The 24304-nt window shown below is 30.9% G+C and overlaps 1 protein-coding gene across 1 annotated transcript; it reads right to left on the bottom strand.

The window, feature by feature from the left end:
* Nucleotides 1–12: 12 nt before the first annotated feature.
* LOC124363382 (ATP-sensitive inward rectifier potassium channel 12-like) lies at nucleotides 13–15677 on the bottom strand. Its single transcript, XM_046818636.1, is given in 7 exon segments — nucleotides 13–1572; nucleotides 2158–2282; nucleotides 2284–2344; nucleotides 2797–3027; nucleotides 5629–5874; nucleotides 13550–13675; nucleotides 15559–15677. Coding segments are annotated over 6 exon segments (1200 nt in total). The 5' UTR covers nucleotides 13669–13675; nucleotides 15559–15677; the 3' UTR covers nucleotides 13–1154.
* Nucleotides 15678–24304: the final 8627 nt, after the last annotated feature.

Raw genomic sequence — 24304 nt, 5'->3', positions numbered from 1 at the left:
AATAAACATATATAAAACTGCATTATAGAAACATTTATTTTCAATGGATTTGTTACAACTTAACTTTCCCAATGAGTTTAATTTATAGATCAATGTCGTGTTTGCAGTATTGTACATGTTTAGGTTATGAGTGGAGGGATTTTGTTTTAACTAAAAGTCACTGTTACACAGAAAAATATAGATTCATTGTCAAACACAGTAAAGAAAAATAACTAAATAGACAGAAACAATGAAAAAATGTAGAACTGTGTAGAACAAGAAAATCTGAATCTTAGTCTAAGGCCTGAGAGTTTACAATTTTTCAGAAATTTACTGAAACCAACTTTAGCATTTTAAGGTGATTGTGAATGTTGAGTTCAACTTCACTTCACCAAAGCTTAGTGCAATGTCTAAAACCTGACAAGTTCACATACTTGACTCCTGGAATCTGGATTCAACATACTACAGTGACTCTTTACCTCCTCAATTTGGATTTAGTTTAAAAAGCGTTGGCGAAAAGAATGTTATGAATATATTAAATAGCTTACATCATTTCATGCACAAGCTCAAAAAGTGATCTAATTAAGTTTTCATAAAAATCCTGAAATACTGTAAACTTGTATAGATTGATACTTGTTTAATTATTCTCTATATTCCAGTGAATTGAGTAGTTGCACAGCAGCATTTGAGAAATAAAATCTAATAAGGACTCAGAATTTATTGCAAACAAAAATATGTCACTTGTTCAATTCTTTTACACTTCACAAGGGAGTAACCCAATAAAGATTTCATTTGTTAACAGACTGATTGTGTACACTGACTACTAGGGTATTCAGAGCACATGGATTTCTTATCATCTATGGAGTCCCTGAAATTGGATTTACATGACTTATAACATAAGATTTGGATGATTTAAAAACTAAAAGAACACATCACTGACGTTGGGACATGTCTTGATGTCCTAGCCTTCCTCTGCCCATATATACAGTCAAGAGTAGAATAGTTCAAATCGATGGTTTGTTGGAAAGATCCTAGTTTGTGTAAGACTAAAACTAAGAATAAGATTAATTAGATATCAACGAGTTAATCTGAGAATTACCTTCATCTTTTGTACCTCAATTACAAGGAATACTAGATACAATTCATAACAAATAAAATATTAATACAATGATGGATCACAAAGTTTTATAGGCAGAATCATCAAACATTTCCGCTTTTGAAGTAACAGGCAAGGAGGGCTCAGGAGTTATTGTAGATCGAGGAATGTTCCACTGGTTCAATTCCCTGGCACTACAAAGTGGTGTATCCACCTTGAATGTCTCATCGAATCTACTGTAGTCGACAGCGAAGTCATACCTCCGCTTTCTGTAGTATTTGATGAGCTGTTTGAAACGATGGCCCCACAGTATCTGTGAAGCCAGATACGATGTTCTCGCCTCAGTAGTCTGGCCCGTCGCCTCCACTGTACCATTAAGGACCACCACAATTTGAAAGTTAGTTCCAAGTAGGTCCATAGCGGAAATGTTGTAGAGAGGACTGCTGTGGTCAATTTTATGTAGGATTGTGGAAGGCCATATCAGGAATGCATCAGACCTAAATCAATTTGTGTTTTTAACATAAAATTGATAAGATAAAATAAAAAATAGAAAAATGTGCCATGGACAGTTGTTTACTTAATGTTGTTTTAGTTTTTTGGGTTTTTTTAATAACATGAAATACTTATTATATCATATCAAAAAAGACAAAATATCTTGTCAGAGATAATAATTGAATTTTTTGACTTCCTCCTTTTAATTTAACTGGCCTTTATTTGAAATTCTCTAAAATATTTTAGTTTGATATGAAACAGACATATAATACTCATACATTTTGCTTCTTGATTTCACTTAACTTTAAATAAAAGTTTCCTACAATTTCTTATCATACAAAATATATCCTCACAACAGGTTTGTTGTTGTAATATCTAATTTAAAAGTTTACAATTACACTGAAATAATTGTTAAACCTGCAGTTTTACTGATTTTCTTATTGTTTTAATGTGTTGGAAACAAACTATTTTTACTTATAATTTAATTAAAACCCTATGAAATATTAGAATAAATTGTAAATTTTAAAATACCTTCTTTTACAATAATAAGTTTTAAAATGTGATACTTTTACAAGACAAATGACAGTTACCCCCCAGAGTCGACATTGAGCTGCATACTGTGCTGATAGTGAGGCAGCACCTCTCCCTCAGGTGTAATGCGGTGCTGCAGCATCCAGGCTCGCACAGTGGCGCCAACTATGTGAGACTTACGGAAAGTCTCCTACTCGGAAAAGAAGACTCATGTATCCATCTCGCAGACAGATCACTGCTTTTTTGCTGTAAAAGTTGTAAATCTGTTTTACATCACATTTAGGTAAAATTTGAAGTTTTAACCACTGGGTTTATCCAAACATTTTACAATGTAAATCCAAACAAACAGTTTTGAGTAGAAAGATTACCAATAAACATGTTTTGAAGAACTTCAAAACTGTTATTGCTTTCACTTCTCTTAGTAAGCTATATTTTATGTGATAAGCCCATACGAAATCCTTACAATTTAAGTAAAGTAGTTTAGAAAAGAACAAATTAGTTGATCGTGCTAGATTACTCAGGAAGGCTGATCTTTAAAGTGTATTGGAATTTCAAGATTTTCATTACTGTATTTTCACTTAATTATTCAACTGGAATCAAGAAAGCTGCTACCAGTTAGTCTCAAAACATTGTTTTAAACAGTGATCCCAAATAAATTCATAGGTACAAAACTACTCAACATAAAACAATTAACTGACCTGAATATAATGTGTTGGCTTCTAGCTTTGGGACGAGACAGTTTTGCAAATACAATGCCAGCCATTGTAGACTGGATCAAGACACCAAAAATACTCTGGATAATCAGCAAAATAATAGCTTCAGGGCACTCAGTGGTCGGGGAGCGAGATCCGTAACCTGTTGAGTATTGAGTCTCCAGGGAGAACAGGAAACAGGATACGAAATCATTCATCATTGTCACGCAAGGTTCCCTAAATAATCAATACAATTTTGTAATATTGTTACTTTAAATAATTCAGTTTAAATTACTTTTGGACAGAGTAAAAGTTATTTCACAAAATCTTTCTTTTTTTTACATTTTACTTTATGTTTTTATACAGTTGTAAGCTTTTCAGTGTAAAAATGTTTCCAGATAAAATTGTATAGAAGTAGGTAGCAACGTGGGGAGGGTACGGAAGTATTGGTGATAAGACATGAGTTTCATACTTTCATTCTCAAGTAACTTATAGACTGATTGATAAGATTTCAAATCTCATATTCTAGTATGTAATTGATATAAAAATTTGTGCCCATCCTACAAGGACATGAGAAGTGCATTTCAAAATGCACTTGACTGGGAGCACATTGTAATATTATAATTAGTACATATGCTTAGCAACACCCATGAAGAAGCAGAATCATATTATTAAATTCCTTCATTCTTACTCATTGCTTTATGATTTAATGTTCAATGTAAGAAAAGTAATTTTGTTAGTCGTAAAATAACAGTTTTGAATTTTTATAACATCACTTTACAGTTCATCGAAGGGTGCTGCAGACACTCATGCTATAGTACTGTCTGGATAAATGATATCTTGAAATTTTCTATGGAACATCCCTGTCAGCTAACTCATGAGCCTCCCCTCCTATAACCATAAATAATCCCATTCAATTGGCTGAGCTCTGTTCTGTGATTACAATAAGTTTTTAGATGACAAAAATTACACATTTCAAACCTTCAACAGCAAAAGAAAAACAACTTAATAATAATTAAACTTTTAATAAGCAAAAAGAAACCTTCAACTTTGTGGTGAAATCATTTATCAATGCCTGTAGTTTCACAAAATTGTGTTTCACTAATTTTAATATTTTAACTTGCCTGTATAGAATAGTCGGGTATAAAACTATAGGTTATGTTATATATAAGTGTAAAATTGTGTGAAACCAAAGTCACCAAACTGAACTGCTGAATTTGCTAAATCTCATAAAAGGTAAGAATTTAACTAAAAGTAATGCATGCTAGTATAATGTTTAACATTGTCTTGTCTATTTACAATAGACATTTTAATCATATTAATATAAACCAGTAATTCTCTGAGACTAGACTTACTATGTATACAAGGTGCAAATTTTTAATTTTGATTAAAATGTCATATAATTTATAAAAAGACTATCTAATGACTATCTAAGCTTTTCATGAAATCCCATGAATACAACATTCATGCAAGTTCAAATTTGTTGTTTTCTAACAATGTGCACACTAAAATTTGTCACTCAATTTGTTAGTATTGATTCAAAAGACACTGTTAAATAAAACATCATGATAAAGTATGTGAGACTGTGAATATGGCAGTGTTTTATGAGATATGATGGTTGGACTATTGTCCAAAAAAGGTTTTTAACTGAAGTGTCATACCCTTGATTTGGTTTATCTGTGTAACTGATACTGAAATTGTATAGAAGTGTCCATTTTTGAGTACTTTTATGCAGTGTTGGTTGTGTTGAAACAATCCATTAATGGGGTTGGTTTTTGGCTCCAAAGTAAAATATCGAAGCAGTAGAACTGTTATCATGATTACCTGGTAACATTTTCTCAGAAAGCAGGATTTGAATTTTACATGATTTTGTTGTATTTATTTTTTTTATGTTTAGCTCTGCAAAGTCAACAGAACTTATAGGCAAAGTACAGCATGTATCCCATGGATAAAAACTTCCCATTTAATATTTATAAATTTAAGTATACTTAATATTAAGAGTATAAGACTTTTGTGATGTGTCTGAAGAAGATAGCCTCGCTATCGAAAGGCCTCACAAAAAAATAAAAGTATTAAATTTTGGTTTTATGTTTTAATGTAAGTTAATATTGGAGTGTTTCAAAAACATATTATTCTATGAGTGAACATGGTATTATCATAACCCTGTCTAAATAAACATGGCTTTTTAAATGAACATAATAATTCAGATAAGAGGGCAGATTAACAACTTTAATTTAATTTTAGTTTAATTTATTTCGCAACTGTTCTAGGATTTATAAAACTTTGATTCTTAAAAAAAGCAATAATATATATATATATATATATATATATATATATATATATATATATTAAAGCTTTATATATACATATAATAAATATAATATACATACATATATATATATATATATATATATATATATATATAATGATATATAATTAATACTTTGAAAGATGTTTTTACTTTCCTCTCAAAATAGTACTTTAAAAAAATACAGTTGATTTTATTTAACATTTTATTGTGAAAATGCTATTTTGTGTTTTCATTGTTTTATCACTGTGCCCCTAAACCTATTTGTATATCTGCCTCTGAGTGCCAATAAACTTCCTATCATGTTCCCATCCTATTTTTCTCCATCTATTTTAAGATGCTGACAATATCAGATTAATAAATAATTAAGTTTGTAAATTTTAAGCCTACATGGATTTTTTATACAGTAATTTTTATTAGTTCAAATTAATTAATGATTACCTGAAAATGCAGGCTAGTGATACTTAATGTGTTCCCTTTTCAAGGCACTATGCCTCTTTTAAAAATAAGAACACAATTTTCAACATTACCTGTTAGAATCATACATATCATAGCCAATCAGATCTCCATGCTCATGGGCAACAATCCACCAAAGCACTCCAAATAAGAACCAAGTTATGAGGAAACTCAATGAGAACACCAGTAATGTCCACCGCCATCTTGACTCCACAAGTGAGGTGAAGATATCCTGCATGTGCAACAACCACTCATACTTGGGAGCATGCTTCTTGCGGACATTGCACTGTCCAGCTTTATACAGAGATCTTTTACGAGTTCTGAAAATATTTTTTCAATTATTATTAATAAAGCAGTAATTTTTCTATATTATTAATAAAGCAATAATTTTCCCAACAGAAACACTTACTCACTCTCAAAAAATCTAGGTACTGTCCTCTTTTAGTGTTTTTTGCAATTTGATAAAAATCACTTTGTACAATTCTGCATGAGACCTTCTTTTTAATAACGATCTTGATATTAATGATAATTCACCATTAAATTGTTAGTTGGTTTTGACAAGAACAAAATTATTGCTTTACAAAATATTATGTTTTGGTATTTTTTATTGAAAAATGATGTTAGACTACATACTACAGAATGTATCAAGAAAACAGCCCCAGTGTGGACGATTTCAGTAAAAATCTGACTTCATAAACGTAATCCTGTTCACCTCACAATATACTGAAATAGCTAAGCTACCATTAGGTTAATGAAACGGTTGGATTCCACATTAAAACTTGGATTGCAGCCATGTAAATATATGATCTTTAGAATATCTAAATTCTGCAATCTATAGTAGTTAAAATTAATGTATTACTTTTTACATTAACTTAAAAGTCAGTGTACATAGAGACACTTCCAAACTGTATCTCTCAGAACTTTTTTACAGCAAAGAGTTTTCTTATTTACTTAAAGCAATAAATAGACTGCACTTGTAGTTGGCACCAACACTAAAATAAAAAGGGAATTGTCATAATTACAAGCTTTAAAACAATGTTCTGAAAGTTGATCTTTTTCTTTTGTCAACAACTCTGTTTTATCAACCAAATAAAAAAAACTGACTTCTTAGTAGAAATGTAAATATGTCAGTACACTACTAAGTTCATCATGAGAGTCTCAAAACGGAATTAAGCATACCTTCCGAATAAACTTTATACTCTGCAGTTTTATAGAAAGTCCCATTAGAAAACATTTTAGGAAAAAATAATTTTTACATGAAAACTGAATTAATAATTACACTAATTTATATCTTCACCAGAAACATAAAGAAGAAGAATACCTTTAACCTTTTAAGAATATATCAAAAGAAGGTTTATCACAAAAACTATCTTGTTTGTTGTGTAATGTTCCATTTACTACCCTAAACTTACTTTTTCTTTGTAGTAAAGTAAGTAAGTATTACTACATTTTTATTTCTTTCTTGACAATTAAATGAACTGATAAATTAGTATCAATCTAATTTCTCAGTAAAGCTGGACAAAGAGTTAATTCTCAGACAAAATACAAATTTTGGCCTTTTTATGAATTATTCTAATTGGCAATACTTCCTATAATAGCTCATGGTCCCCACAAGGGTGGAGCTGGGTTTACCTCAAAAATGTTTATTAAAACATATAATTAAATTCAAATTACAAAATATAGGCTCTTTCAAATAAAAATACCTTTAAGATTAAACTATCCTAAATTCTATTCTACTGTAATTATTTAAAGCTTAAAACAACCCTAATATTAACATATATTGGTTTTAGTAAGTAAAAAACTGTTTTTAGCGGTACGTGTCTGTGTGCGTCGTGGGTATAGAAGCAAGGCGCAATATTGAGACTGTTGCCGACACGCCGCGCCGCACAGTGCCATCCCCTCCCGCTGCAGTAAGCCACTCAGACCAGATAGCCACTACAGTTGTATTGTCAGTTATCTTCCTTGTTCTAAAAATAGATGCATCGCCGTCTTTCTGTACTACCACGACCACTTGTAGTAAGACCACCTGTCAACTTCGTTAGACACGGATTGAATGCCGTAATTTGTCTTATGCAATCGAGAATAAAAGTGAATTTTTATTGGCTTCCTACTAATTTAATAGTGATATCTTAACTAAGTTTCCTATTAATTTTTTACGGTGCTTGTGCTTCATGAATGATGGCTGTTATCTATATGAAACGTATTCTTTTATCAATCAGAATCAAGAATCAAGAAATGTTAAGAGCAATACTCTTTACTAATAATAACACTAAGATTTATATAGGGATAAAGATAAATCTAAAAAAGAGGCTGCTGTAAAGCAATAGACTTATACTTATACAACCACAATTAGTAATTTAAAAAACTAGAAGTAATAATGTTATAGCTGGTTTGTATTGTTTCAGATAATTAACACAAAGACAAATCAAAATTAACATGGCCAGCTATAAATATAAATCTGGGGCAATAAAAAGAAAACTCCAAAAAGAAAAATTGGAAAAAGTAGCTGGGGGTCGTCATACTATAAAACGTTTTTTCTAGTCATGGAAAACAAGAACAAGACGTTCAGTCTCAAATATCAGAATCTACAACAGCCTCAGATAGTCAAGCATCTTTTGATCAATCCATTTCAAAGAAAGACAAACAAGATACTATGGATTCTGAACATGAACAAATAGTTAAACAGAGAAAACCAAAAATAACAATGATTATGGTATGAGCCCAAATTACAACAACACTATCATTCTGGTTCTTGACCTGGAGTAATCACTGATAAACTGAGACAGGAAATAACATCATCTCACATTGGGTTTTCTGCTTTTCAAACCAGATCAAAATCGTTTCCTTCCGACCTTACAGGAAAACATTTTCATGAGACATTGCTTTATATGAAAACAGCTAATAACAAAACAAGTAAACAATTTCCATGTAAATGGTTAATGTGGAGCGAAACAAAAAGCACTATTCATTGTTTACCGTGCAGCATGTTTCAATCAAACCAAAGTAAACTGGCGAAAGAAGGGATTTCCCCTCAAATAACACCCTTCAAAAGACTTTACAAGTTGTTCCCTATGAATGAAAAAACCTCGGAAACACTTCCTTGAATGGAAAACTCTTCAGCCATCATTGAAAGGTCATGGTGTAGACAGTAACCTCCAACAAATGATCAAATTGGAAAGCTATATTTCAAAGAATACTGGACACAACTTTATTCTTAAGTAGTAGAGATTTAGTGTTTCAAGGGGAAAATATTCAAATCGGAAATGTGCACAAGGGCAATTTTTTGTATTGGAACTGATTGGAAAAAATAACAAGGTAACTCGTGAACGTCTAGCAAAAGTAAGAAATCAACTTATGAACAAGTTTATGATAGGCCAACCTCACTATTTGACTTGGTACTCTCAAAATGAGTTTATTTCTCTATGTGGAGAAAAAATATTGAAAACTATTTTACAATAAAAAGAAGTCTGTTTTCTATGGAATCATCGCTGATGCAACCCCTGACATTTCCCTTCAAGAGCAGAATGTACTAATTCTCGCTATGTATTTCAAAATCCAGAGCACAATTCATTCAAAGTTTGTGAAAGGTTTATTGAATTTATGAACTTTACCAGAAAAACAGGCGAGGCAGTAACTGATGAAATACTGTCCACATTGTAATCTCTACAAATACCATTAACTTGTTATAGTGCTCAGGGCTATGACAATGGGTCTAAAATGCGGGGTCACACTAGTAGTGTTCAGGTCTGCTATTTTTCTCCCTGTGGAGCACATTCTCTCAACAGAGTTGGTGTTAATGCCACTAAACTGAATAACAGTATGATTTTATGCTATTTTTTTGAAACATTGAAAGTTATTACTTTTTATTCTTTAGCAGCCCTGGCTATTGGGAATTGTTGAAACAACATTTACAGTGAAGGAGGAGGAGCTCTTCTTATTGGAATATAAATTTTCTATTATTTCACAAAAGAAAACTCACAATTATCCAATAATTTGTGTATTTTTCACGAGGCCTTTCGACATCGAAGATGCCATCATCAGGTGTGAATTAACAATTTAAAAAAACAAATATCAGCTGAGTAAAACTAACAAGATTTATATGGTTAAATTAAGTAATATGTATAAAAGTTTGGGTCAAGAAATTTAGTTATATTTTAAAGGAATGGTGAATTTTGAATCGGTCCAAAATCATTGTTTAAAATTTTATCTTTGTGTTTTGTTATGTATAATGTTTCATATGCGTCGAGTTCTTCTTGTTTGTGGACTTCTTTTAATAATGTAAAGTTTTTAAAGGTATGGTTTGTTTCAAAAGCATGTTTGGCAATAGCAGATTTATCAGTTTGTCCATATTTATAATATCTTTCGGGTTCTTTAAATCTTTTTTTAATGGTTCTTTTTGTTTGGCCAATATAAATTTTATCACAATCTTCACAGTTAATTTTGTAAATGCCACTTTTATTTTCATCTAAAATCTTATCTTTAGGATTTCCAATTAGGTTATTTATCTTATATGTGTGTAAAATGTTATGTTCATGTCTTGATGTTTTCTAAATACTTTTTTAATTTCTTTATAAAATGGACCATAACTCATGGATTGCCAGTTTCGTTTTTCTTTTTGTTCACTTTTTAAAGTTGTCCTCGATATTTTTAACAAATTCTTCTTTTGTTTTTTTAATAAACTGTCAATTAATTTAGTTGAGTATCCATTGAAAGCTGCTATACTTTTTATGTTTCTTATTTCCTTCATGTATTCATCGTGTTTTAAAGGTGTTGTAAGTAATCTATTAATCATTGTGTGGAAAGCAGCTCTTTTTTGTTTGGATGGTTAAATTTTATCACAATCTTCACAGTGGGTTTTCTGTAAATGTCATACTCTATGTTGCCATTATTCCTTTTCACTAATACATCTAAAAATGGCAATGATGAATTAGTTTCAATTTCACAAGTAAATTTAATATGGTGTGTAAAATGTTATGTTCATGTCTTGATTAATAAAATTTTGAACAAAAAGAAAAACGAAACTGGCAATCCATGAGTTATGGTCCATTTTATAAAGAAATTAAAAAAGTATTTAGAAAACATCAAGACATGAACATAACATTTTACACACCATATAAGATAAATAACCTAATTGGAAATCCTAAAGATAAGATTTTAGATGAAAATAAAAGTGGCATTTACAAAATTAACTGTGAAGATTGTGATAAAATTTATATTGGCCAAACAAAAAGAACCATTAAAAAAAGATTTAAAGAACACGAAAGATATTATAAATATGGACAAACTGATAAATCTGCTATTGCCAAACATGCTTTTGAAACAAACCATACCTTTAAAAACTTTACATTATTAAAAGAAGTCCACAAACAAGAAGAACTCGACGCATATGAAACATTATACATAACAAAACACAAAGATAAAATTTTAAACAATGATTTTGGACCGATTCAAAATTCACCATTCCTTTAAAATATAACTAAATTTCTTGACCCAAACTTTTATACATATACTAATATTTATATTATTTTATTTTAATTTAACCATATAAATCTTGTTAGTTTTACTCAGCTGATATTTGTTTTTAAATTGTTAATTCACACCTGATGATGGCATCTTCGATGTCGAAAGGCCTCGTGAAAAATACACAAATTATTGGATAATTGTGAGTTTTCTTTTGTGAAATAATAGAAAACATTTACAGTGGTCTTTACAGAGCCTTTCTTAAACTCATTGGGAGCTGTGTGCCCAATTGTGAAGCACTATCCTTTAATCCTCAAAGTGTTAGACATGCTCCTGCAAGATAAGGTACCCACATTAACTCCATCAGCAAGAAATACTATTTTAGGGCTCAAAAAGTACTTTGGATCTTTCAAAGGCCTCTTGATGTCATAATTTTGGGTCATGATCTTGGCTTACATTTATAAAAAAAATATGTAATAACATAAGAAATGTATCTCCTTAATGACGAGACACAACTAATTAAAGATTGACTGAATGAGATGCAGGTCCTACGATATTCATGGGAAACCAAATTCAATGAAGCAAAAGTAGTTGCAGAGGTAAGTAGGCATTCCACCTAAGTTTATTGATAAAAGGAAACCCAATGAAAATACGTTTGAATCTAAACAACTTCAGCTAGAGGCATCCAATGCATCAAAATCTTCTGCTATTTTTTCTGTATCAGATTTCATTATGGCTGATTTAAAAACCAGATTGTAAGTTGTGAGCAAGTATGTGAACTGTTTTTACTAGTTATTTCAATTATGGACTTGGAAAATAAGGTACTTAAAGTAAAAACAAGCAATCTTGTATCTAAGTATTTTTCAGAGTTTATAGATTCAGACAGCTTAGCTGGAGAAATTGTTCATATGAAGACCGTTCACAGTACAGTATTCCAATCAGAGAAAGACCCAATGAAGCTTCTCAACTCTATATACCAAAAAATCTTCAAACGATTTTTGTAAATCTGTGTACTGCAATAAGACTTTTTTGTACAATTCCAGTAGCTGTGTCTACAGCTGAAAGATTTTTGAGTAGATTGGCCAACCCCTTAAAAACCTGGCAGAGAAGTACAACAGGCCAAAGCCGACTAAATCATTTAGCACCTCTGTTGATTGAGAATGAGTTGGCTAAGACGATTGACTTTTCTGATGTGATTGACCTTTTTAATCAGAAGAAAGCTATAAAAACCATTATTCAATAGAGTTATTGTAATTTATCTTGTGTTTAATGGCAGATAAACAGCAGTGACCAAGTGACTGAACTAAATATTTTGTTTTAGTCTACTAGTGAGTTATGTAAACAATAAACATATGTCATTTGTCATTTTCATAAAAATTATGTGTTATAATAAAAACTTATGATTGAACTTATATAACATTTATAATTATACGCTATATTTTCTGTTTGAATTATATTATAATAATTTTATTGGTAAAAAATAACCATGCAATTATACTTAAGCACAACTGTGAAAATGGGGCCGTCACTGGTATTGGGACTAGGACCCGTAGTCATATGTGGAGGCCATGTAATAGCTCCATTCATAAAATGTAGGTTTTGTTTTGAGATTTCAGTTATCTCCTATCAAGTAAAATTGCATGTAACATTCAAAATATCCTAAAATCTATAGACTATAACTAATTATGGTAAAACTAAATTAATATTACAATATACTTCAATAATAAAGAATATTAAATGAAAATGAAAAATACTTTACTCTATACAGCACTGTAAGAATTTTTATTGGCTGAGCTTAGCTTTAAGCCTATCACTCATGATGCTGGAGAAATTAAATTTCTGTCTGTTTTCTGTATGTCTGTCCATTTTTTGCATATTATCTTGAAAAGAAACTAAGCTATAGACTTTAAATTGTGCATGAAGCTTCATTTTTTATATGAGATTCGCTGAGTTTGTTGATGCTGCATGTCACACCATGGAATTTGGCTGAGCATTAGCGAATATTTTTACACTGGTCTTATGGGTAACCACAATGGCAACGAGAAAATAGCAGAATTAATAAAGTTGTAAGCAAACTCAATACACCCAAGAAAGATTCAAACTCATATAGCCTCAAACATATTAACTCATGTAGCCTTAATATTCCAACATATACATAACTTAATAATAACTTGGTGTGTAGAATTTTATTTAAAACTTATATGAAACCTATTTTAATGAACAAAAACCTAAATGTATCATGTGGCAAGATATGTCATGAATGATTTTTATATGTAGACTTTAAATTTTGCATGAAACTTTATTTCTATAAGAATGATTTCTATAGTGCATCATTTATGTGTTAACTTCCTTTTTTGTATGACTATGTCGGTCTATCTGTCCCACAGGACATCTCGAGAATGAAATGAGCTATAGATTTGAAATCTTTCATGAAGCCTCAGTGATGCCTGTTATGACATTTGGTGTAGCTTACTTCTTCTACCTTGTATTATGAGAAACAGACATATCGTGATATTTCAATTAAAATTTAGTTACTTGCTGTAATTGACAATGATTGGTTGTGGAGGATCCATCTGCGATGATCTTCCGTCTGCGATTTCTGTTTCTTCTTTCGAACAGGATCTCTTCTCTTCATCCTCAATTTCCACATACATATTGCCCCTTAATTGAAAAATTATAAACAAAACGATAGTAAGGTGATAGTAATGTAAATCAGGATTTATTTTATGAAGGAAAGGTGTTAGAGCTTTGAGCTCCTTTTAACACTAATTGAGGACCAACAAGATAAAAGTGTATAATAAACTAACACCACAGAGTTAAGAAATAAACTCAGTCAATTACAGGAATCAGACCACTCATGTATTACAGTAACTTTCAATGTTTTGTTAATATTATGTTGTAAACTAATACCATATGAAAATTTAGTTTTTAATACCTTTCTAAAGTGAAAACATTGCTTAACATGCAATGAAATAAAAAAATTATTTATTTTACTGTTTTTTTTTTTTATTTTAACTTTACCTGACAGAAATTATTCTATAAGAAGCAAAAACTCCATCGATAGTAAAACTTTAGGTATGGCATATAAAATATATTACCTGCTACAGAATTCAAAAAGTAATATACCAACAATAGAAATATCAACTACTTAAGAAGGCTGACAACTCACGATCAATGCAGTAAAAATCAGATTTTACATCTGACTTTACTGTGAAACACACTTAAACATCCGAAAACGTCATTGTTACAAATTAGCAAGTTGATTATAACACTTACAGCTAATTAGAAGGAGACACTTTTGTCACTGACGAACGTTTCTAATGTGAAACCACTTAACAGTTTTAAAGAACTAAAATACTCCATTATGTGTGAGATTAAACATCACATCTGTGTATTATCATAAGTGCATTATGATCCCTGTAATTAAGCTCCTTAATAACTTTATAAAATCACTTTACCATTTGCTTCTATTGCCTAATCATTAGCTACAAAATTTAATTTACAACTATCTATTTTGTAAATTTTCATGCGTTGTACCTTTTTTTGTGGAGAGGAATTGAATATAGTTAGATACTATTAATAATAATGTATTTATTTGTCATACATATATTTACATTAATTGACAATGTCATAACGCAGATATAGGCAAAGTCAAAACAGGAATATCAATTTACATTCAAATTGAATAATAATCTTTTGGTTATAATATTTATATAACCTTTAACTAACAAAACTTTGATTTAATAGTTTTTATGCGTTTACATTTCTAGATTAAACAAGTGATTCTCCAATAACATGTATATAAGTAAAGGTTTATTTATAAAACAGTAAACAGTATATACATCTAAGCCATATAAGGGGTTTTAAAACCCAACAATAAAAAAGCTTACCACCTTCACTGATCTTAACACGTCTTTATCTTGAATGATGATAAGTATTTTAATAAGACAGCAAGGCACTAGGGTGTCTGCCACTAACCGTCAACTAATGAAATTTAAGTGTGTGGATATTTGTTTATGAGCGGTTCTAAAGAGTTATAGATCTTCAATAACATCACTGTATGGCTATTTAACTAAGGTTTTACTAAAATTGTGGAAATTAATTGCATTATTTTTTTGTTTGTGTGTTATATAAATGAATTTCATTATTACATTTTTAATATTTTGTATTTTTGGAAATAGAAATAAATATATTGTAAAGATTAATAATATTTTTAATTTGCAAAAAAATTATGTTTATCTATTCTAATATCAACAAAGAACACATAAGTAATGTATTATCAAAATTTGTAATTATTTATCATTACAATATTCTCTTTAGCTTAGAGTCTGATACAGATCCATGTAAAATAATAAAAACTATACTTTAAAATGAAAAACAGAACAATTACACCAATTGCAACAACAGATTTATTTGTAGATTTTAATAGACGTTTGTAATTCAATTTCACTTTCAATGTTGAAATAAAATTAAATGCTAAAAATAACGTGAACAAAAACTTTGTGATTCATAATAATTTCTATGTACACTCAAAACATACTTACAATCATTATGAACCAGTAATAGAAAGTGTGTTAATGGAGAAAAATATCAAAAAGATAACAGGAGCAAATACACACTGTTAGTGCCAGTATCAGTACTATAGTACAGAATACTTCACTGGCAGTGCCAAGTCATCTGCAATAATATCAAACCATAATGTGATTACAAAATAATACTGTTAAAATTGAATTCACACCCAATACAATAGCAGAGATGTAACCAGAATTCTAAAGCTCTTTCTACTGTAATAATTTGATAATTTTCATAATAAAAAGTTATGTATCAAACTAAACTAACAAGTCTGAAGCAAATCTATAACAAGTCTCTGAAGTAAACTTGAAATAAATAAATTATCAATATTTTTATAACACAGGAATTAAAAGTAAATTAATAAAGTAAAGAGAAGTACAAGGCAAAATAATATTATGTCCTGTATAATAGTACACAATTTTAGTGATTTATGGATGGTGCATGTAAGTGTATACACAGATATTTTTATATTTCAAATCTTTCTTGTCCTTGTCTTTTAATGATTAACACTGTTTCTTTACTTTAATTACCTTTGCTATTTCTATAAAGCAGTCTCCAATTTGGGAGTATGTGTTTCTTAGTTAATAACAATTCTAAATTAATACCTTTTTAAACTAAATAACGTTGTATTCTCTTTAATGTATTATTACTACTGCTAATAATTTAATACTTGCAATTTTATTCAATGCAAGGAATCATATCTCTGGTATCACTTGGCTAAAGAGAGAACATTGGAGAACAAGTAATAATTTTAATTTAGACTATTGCCATATTATAATGTACAATCTAAGATATATAACCAATTGCCATAACAATAGTTTTTTGTACCCACAGTATGAAACAATATTCATATGTAGAACAAAACAGATTCCCTTTTAAAAATCCTTGAATGAGTTTTTTATTTAGACAATCTCAATGTGTATTCAAAGAAACTATGTTTATATACATAACTTGCAGTTTCCCGCGGCTTCACGCACAATTTCGTAGGTTTTGTACCTGTACGAGTACTTCTGGTTCGAGTAAATTATATTTCTGACGCTAATGTTGAGTTTGTCTTCATACCACAATCAAGAAAATATGTTAAAAAGTGCAAATTTATGGTCATTGTAATTTACTTTGATGTTGGTATTTTATGTTCCATAGCTGATTTTGCCTCTTTCCTGATCAAGAAAATATATTTACATATACAGCTCTGAGTAGTCTACTTTTGTTCAAAGATGACTAATTTAGGTTTCATAACAGCCTTTAAATGTAAAGTAAAGGTTAGACTACATTGTCTCTTATGTAAGCACTGTTTATAGTTACCTGCGGCTTTGCACACAGTTTAGTAGGCGTATGTAGTTTAGTAGCACGTGTATGACCACTGCTGGAGATTCACTGATTGGATCAGTTGATTTATCATTTCACTAAATCAAACAGTGGAAGTGCACTGATTTGCAGTTGCGCACTCATAACTGTGACAAATCAGTAATTATGCACTTATCATCAGTAGAAATGCACTGATTCATATTTATAAATAATAAATGAATATATATATATATATATATATATATATATATATATATATTATATTAATTTACTATTTTTACTAACAAAAGAAGTGTAATTCTTTAGAACAAACCCAATGGTAACAACGTTTCGGATGTCTAATATAGTCTGATATTAAGAAACTATAATGCTTAAACTTTAAACAGATTTAGTTTGGATTACATTAATTATGAGTAACTTAGGGCCAGGCCCTTGAGGCCACTGAAGCTCGAAACCGACCACAGTATGGAGTAGGCCCCAATAGTGAGGCACCAAATCACAAAACCTTACTTACAAACCGTCGCGTCGTTAGCAATGTTGTTCTACTAACCAGTTCGAAAACATTGATCGTTGACTCAGTGTTTACAATAAAACAATACATTTTACAACAATTACAAGGTGCATATTTTATTTTAGTGTAGTTTTTGTTGAATACACATTTTTATTGTGTACTTATTTTAAATTTATCATTTATAAGTTCAACAGATCACTAATATAATTTACAGCTGATGCCTTACAGTTTTAATTGGTGAATTAATATAATATGTTTAGTTAATAGTTTAATTGACGGAATTTAATAAATTATTTTCCTTTAAATGTTTGATTTATATTTTAGTTTAAATTAGTTTGATAATTATACTGGTTTTAACCACTGACATGTATAATATTTTAAGATAGGTACCTTAGTTTTATAAAATGAGGACAAGTTAACAATAAACTGCAGTTGTAATAAACTACTACTATACACTTTAAATAAATGGTTAAACCTAATTTGTATTCTAATGATTATAGCTAGAAATAATAAATAACTCAGTATGATACAAATGTGAACTTTAATGATGATAAATATTGACATACAGGTTTGAATTTTGAAACAAGATGGAGGATACAATAATGGTAAATTTTTTTAATACAGTTCTTAAATTTTAGGGCAGGGTGGTCGTGCAGGCTTAATGAAATATAAATATTAGGTATTGTTTTTAATAAAGATATTATAATTTTGAAAAATAATTTTGTTAAATTTTAATTATATTAATTTTTACTTGTTAGCCAAATCGAATGTTCCTGGGTTTTATGTTCTTCCAATGGATCACTGTTAAATTTAAAAGGAATTTTCTCACCCAATGTCTCTGTCTTCTGCTTCTTTGTACTTCAGTGATAATATGAATTTAATAAATTAACATTTCTTTTGAACCAAATACTGCTGAATAAAATGTAACCAGTTTCTTTATTTAAAATAATAATCTTGTGTCACTTCTTCTATATCCCTCTCTCCACTTTTTAAACCTCTGCTCTCTTCACTTTTTAAACCTCTGCTCTCTTCACTCAACAATCATCCCTGCACACTGTATCACTGACTTTAGTTTACTTTATAACTTTTGAGTTTTCTATATAATAAAGTGAATTTTGATTAATTTTGATATATTTAATTTCGTATTTATTATTGTTTGTATTAAAATTTGAGACAATTTATAAATAATTATTTAATTATTATTACTAATAAATTTCTAAATTAAATTAAGTATTGAAATGAATGTGAGATGGGTGTATAAAATGAGTCATTACACAGTATATGTAGTTTAAGTTTAAATGTTGAATATTTTATTACACTCAGTGTTGAGAGTTGAGGTATCTATTACATGAATATTTAAATTACTTTGATTTTTTAACTAATTGAATTAGCAACATTTGCTTTTCAATCATTCATATTTCCAACTACCTTTCACCACTATACTAAACTTGACATAATTACATAGAATCGGAAAATGTATGATTACAACTAATAAATCATTTTATTTTTAGGGGAATTGAGAATATTAAAAAAAAGAAAACCTCAACCAAGATAGATTGATTTTTACTTTACTAACGCTTCAAAAGTATCAACAGACGTAAATGTTATAAACAACCTACGTCCGTCCATGAGTCACGTATGCCAACCCCAAAAGCATAATAAATGTTTCTACTCTTAGTAAAAATGCATCTGATTGCATGGAAATATCATTAGAGCCTCAAGAACATGAAACCAATGATGCAATGAAAGGCATGGATAACTCAGACTTGGATGAATTGTCAAATCAAAAGTCAAATAACAATTAAATTCATGAAAACAGTATTGGAATTATTATTAATTTTAAAATAATTACTTTCACACAGTAGAATTTACTCAAAAACCATTGGAAACCTTCGAGTAACTACAAATTTCCCTTCTCCGTTCACAAAGTAAATGGGACTAGCCGAACAGTAATTTATTTACATGTAGAGACGACGAACAATCTGAGGAAAGGGTATAGGGGGGGTCCTGGATACAATGAAGGGCACGGTAAGAAAGAGGCCGTTCACAGCATAACAGATTTTCTCTATACTGCAAAAACAAAATATAAAAATTCAAACATAGTCTTGAACAGTGTCTTAATTCGGTGTGATTTTGGTTACAAAGCCCTCTTTGACTTTAATTCCCAGTTGGAGTTAGTTTGTAACAATTTTGATGTCACTTAAGTACATGCAAATTGTTCTGTTGGCAGGAAGGATCTCTCCTGAGATGACATCCACTTGAACCGTAAAGGGGTTTCTCGCCTCAGCATGTTATTCCAAGATGTTATACATACTGTCTTGCGGAGTCTGATGCTACAGCACTGTCAAGATACAAGATACAAGATCGTTTATTTTCCATTAAGTAATACAGTGATTACAATAGGCATCGTCAGTTACATTTTGTTATTATCTACAAACAAGATTGTTCATTATCATAAATAAACATATAGATACACACAAAAATAAATAGCACCTTATAACACAGACATTATAAAAATATTACATAAAATAAATTAACAGTTATTATCAAGTTTGTAAAATTGATCCTGCTCAAAGCGTTCGTTGTCACATGTCATGTACTCCTCAATATTATAAAATGGATTTTCTGCCAACCAACCCTTGAGTAATAATTTAAATTTATTTAGTTCAAGGTACCAACATTCCTTTGGCAGTTTATTAAAAAAGTGCAATGTTCATGCAATAATGGCTGACCTGGGCTTTCTTGAGCCTTACAAATGGTAATTCTAGCTTATAATTAGATCTCGTATTATAATTGTGTATGTCCTGTCTTAGCTGGTAATTATCAATATTTTCCCTAACATTGACTAGAGCAGAGAAAATATACATGTTATAACAGTCATTATTTTATATTCTTTAAAAATAGGACGACAGTGTTCTCTACTACCAGTATTTTTGATAACCCTTAGTGCCATTTTTTGCCATATCAAAACTCTCTGAACCCCACAGCTGTTCCCCATAGATTTATACCATACGATAATATAGAATGAAAAAAAGCATAATATGACATAATTAACATTTTTTTACTAACACAGAGACTTAATTTACGTAACAAATATATAACTCTAGATAACTTAACACATAATTGACTAGTATGATTATCCCAGCTTAGTTTGCTATCCAAGTGAATTCCTAAAAGTTTAACAGAATCTCTTTATGCTGTTGTTGTCCAAAGAGAAAAAATATTTCTTCGGTTTTACCAGCATTTACAGTCAACATATTGTTTTTTTTGAAACCATTCAAGCGCTATTTGTAAAGATTGATTTTGCAATGTAACTAAGTCATTAAGGTGTTTGCTTGAATTGAATAAAGTTGTGTCGTCCGCATATAAAAACTGATGCACAGGGCATACTATTGGCAAAATCATTAATGGCTATAATAAACAAAAAAGGACACAAGTACCGATCCTTGTGGTACACCAACTTGCACATTTTTGTAATCTGAGAAATCAGAACCCTGAATCACAATTTGACTTCTGTTTGTTAAATATGATGATAACAAGAAAAGTTCTTTACCCCTAACTCCGTAGCTGTGTAATTTTTTAACAAGAAGCTTGTGTGGTATACTATCAAATGCTTTTGACAAGTCAATTAGAGTAGCAGAGCATGGATCTCTGTTTTCAAAACTTATGAGGACCTTTTCAACAATTGATTGAACTGCTTTTGATGTGTTTTTTCCTGGTAAAAATCCAAACTGTTCTACACACAAAAGCGAGCTACTGTCAAAAAAATTATACAGCTGATCTTTAACACAACACTCAAATATTTTACTCACTATAGGGGGACTAATGATATTGGCCTGTAGCTAGAGGGACTGTTTTCTATCACCTTTCTTGAATATTGGTGTAATCCTCACTACCTTAAGTTTGCTAGGAAAAATCCCTTGATCCAAAATCATATTAAATATATATACTAAAGGCTCAGCTATTGTGTCTATTATTTCTTTAAATATCTTATTAGAAAACCATAGAAATCTTCACTTTGTGATGAGCTAAATTTAGATACACACAACAAGACATCCTTGACAGTAATGGGTTTCCAAGTAAAGTACTTTCTTTCAAAGGATCTACAAGAGATAAACTGTTTACATTTTGAATAGCTAAATCAAAGTTATCATTTGGATGTAGGTTATTCATTTGGCTAACACAATTTACAAAATAATTATTAAAAAGTATCAGAATCAATAGTAGTCTTTTGATATTCCTTGTTACAGTTTGATTCAGACTTAATAACATTCCAAGCAGCTTTACACTTATTTTTGGATGATAGAATGTAATTTTCAAAAGCAATTTGTTTGGCCCCGTCTTATTTCAGCCTTGTATTGCTTTCTGATTGTAATGTATGCAGTTTTGTGAACATTTCCATCAGTAAGATCTTTGTGATTTTTATATCTATCATAAATACCATAACAGAATCCCTGTAGGATTTAAGTTGAGGTGTAAACCACTTATTTTTTATTTTATTTTTACTTTTGGGACTCATTTAACCTTTACATTTTTACAGGGCAACATTCATCATAATTAACACTTAATATGCTCAAAAAATAAGTCAAAGCTTCGTTTTACATTAGCATACCGATACAAGTAATTCCAACTAAAGTTATTTAAATTTTCTTTAAGATAATATACAGCCTGGGAGTCTAAAGATCTAGCCTGTTTAGTGATTACGTTAGCTCTACTTTTGAGATTGTCAAGGCTACTAAAGTTTGCTAAAACACCAAAATGGTCTGACATACAAGCATCTACAACTTTGCACTGCACTTCGTCATTGCTTATGTTAGTTATTATATTATCAATGCAAGCTTGGCCTCTAGTTGCTTCCATGTTGACACAATACATATTATATGATCGTAATAAGTTAAGAAAAGATTTTGTTGTTTGGTCATTTTTAAAAACATTAATATTAAAATCCCCTGTTAAAATAAAATTAGATGAGTATTTTTTACTTAAATACTCCAGAAAAATATCAAGACATTGAAAAAAAGATTTCCACATTAGACTGTGGTGTCCTATAAATTGAAACAATTACAGTGTTTAACTTTGTTATGTAGGCAGCTGAGACTTCAAAGATGCTATTTATAGAAAATTTACTGACATTTATGACTGAAAACTCCAGGTGAGACTTGGATAAAAATAGATGAACCCCCATTCCTAAGCGGTGGTTGCCTGCAGTAAAACTCCAGCAAAGACTGAAACCCTCTGGAATGTACAGAGGAATTTCTTCTGAGCATAGCCAGTGCTCATTTTATTTGTAACAACATTGCAGTCAATATAATTCAAAAATAACTCTAACATATCTAATTTGTTTCTAATGGATTGAATATTGATATGAAATACTTGAAACCATTAAGACCTAGGTTGTTTCTATTATTAACTAAGGGTGAGGATCTGCAGGTGGTGGTTCCGAGTTTCCCAGATCAGCAGGAGCAGGCAGCCTGGGTTCCAGTTCCTCATAGTCATTCACATCCAGGTGGTGTATTGGTTGTTGATCAGTCACCATTGATGCTACCAGTCCCTGTTCAGGGCTTTTCTTGGTAGGCTTCTCTGCTAATCGTTGTATTGCTTCAGATATCTTTCTTGCCAGCCACATTTTACCCCTGTAGTTGTAGTGTAAGCCCTGCTGAGTGTGCAAGTGTCTTTCAGCCTCACTTGCCTGTACTAAGGTGACGTTTGGATGCTGTTGACAAAGAGTTTCCAGAGACTTATTGGTTTTTCTGACCTCTTTATTCACAACTGACCATTCTGCAAGATCATATCTATTTGGTATATTAACTAGTACGATATTCATTTGTGAAAATTTATTTAATGTGTCTGTTATATTCTTCAAGGCTTCATTGGCTTCATTTTTTGCAACATCATTTGCACCGCATACTGACACCAATATGTCTCTTTCCTTCAGATTCAATTGCTCTATATTTTCCATGATTTAAAATATCCTTGCTTTCGACCACAGGCTTGATAAAACCAAAAGCCCTTATTGGATTTGCGTGCTTTGTTCAGATGATAGGCCAAGTCTCGTCCATGACTATCCCGCAAATGAGAATTTCAGGTTGTACATTTTCAACGTTGACCATCTCATCTTCTTCTTCTCCCTCCTCATCAGCCACTGTTAGAGATGCAAAAGTATTTGTACATGGAAGATCTGAAGGTAACAAAGGGCTCCTAGGCCTACTGGGTTTTTTTTATTTGAATGTGTCACTTGAGTCCAGGTGGATGATGATGAAGCAGATAATCATCAACTCAGTCAACTCAGGATAAGGCCACGCCAGGATCCAGTTTTCTTCCTGAGAATGAAGACAAGGTCTCCATCCCCATTCCTTGTGTGAGCCCAAGCTCTCCTCATCCCTCGGAAAACTGCCTGTCCTCGGGGGGAATAAAAACCATCTGAGAGTCGCTCACATAAATGTACGATCGCTCAATACGAGGTTTGACAAACTGAGTGCATTAGTGAGTGACTTTGAATTCGATATATTTGGTGTAACTGAAACAAGGCTGCATCCTGACACTCTTTCTGACAACTACGCTATGCCAGGTTATACTATGTTGCAATGCGATCACAATTACCGGGCTGGTTGTGATGGCGACCGGGTAAGCGGTGGTGTTGCATATGTCAAGAGCCGTGTTGTGTTTGAGCGACATTACTTATCAGTCGATATTGACCCTGGTATGGAGTTTATCTGTTGTCTTAAACTTTAGAGGAGTAAAGGTCTGTGTTTGTGTGGGCTATCGACCACCAAATGTAAAGTATACATACCTTGCGGCCTTTTTTCACTCCATTTTTGTTGATCTTGCTGTCGAGGTGAACCATGTCCTGTTTTTGGGTAACACTAATATAGATATGTTCTCGACGTCAGACATCAAGG

The sequence above is a fragment of the Homalodisca vitripennis genome, chromosome 1 (genome assembly GCF_021130785.1).
Source record: "Homalodisca vitripennis isolate AUS2020 chromosome 1, UT_GWSS_2.1, whole genome shotgun sequence".
NCBI lineage: Eukaryota > Metazoa > Arthropoda > Insecta > Hemiptera > Cicadellidae > Homalodisca > Homalodisca vitripennis.
This window is presented reverse-complemented; position numbering and strand designations above follow the sequence as displayed.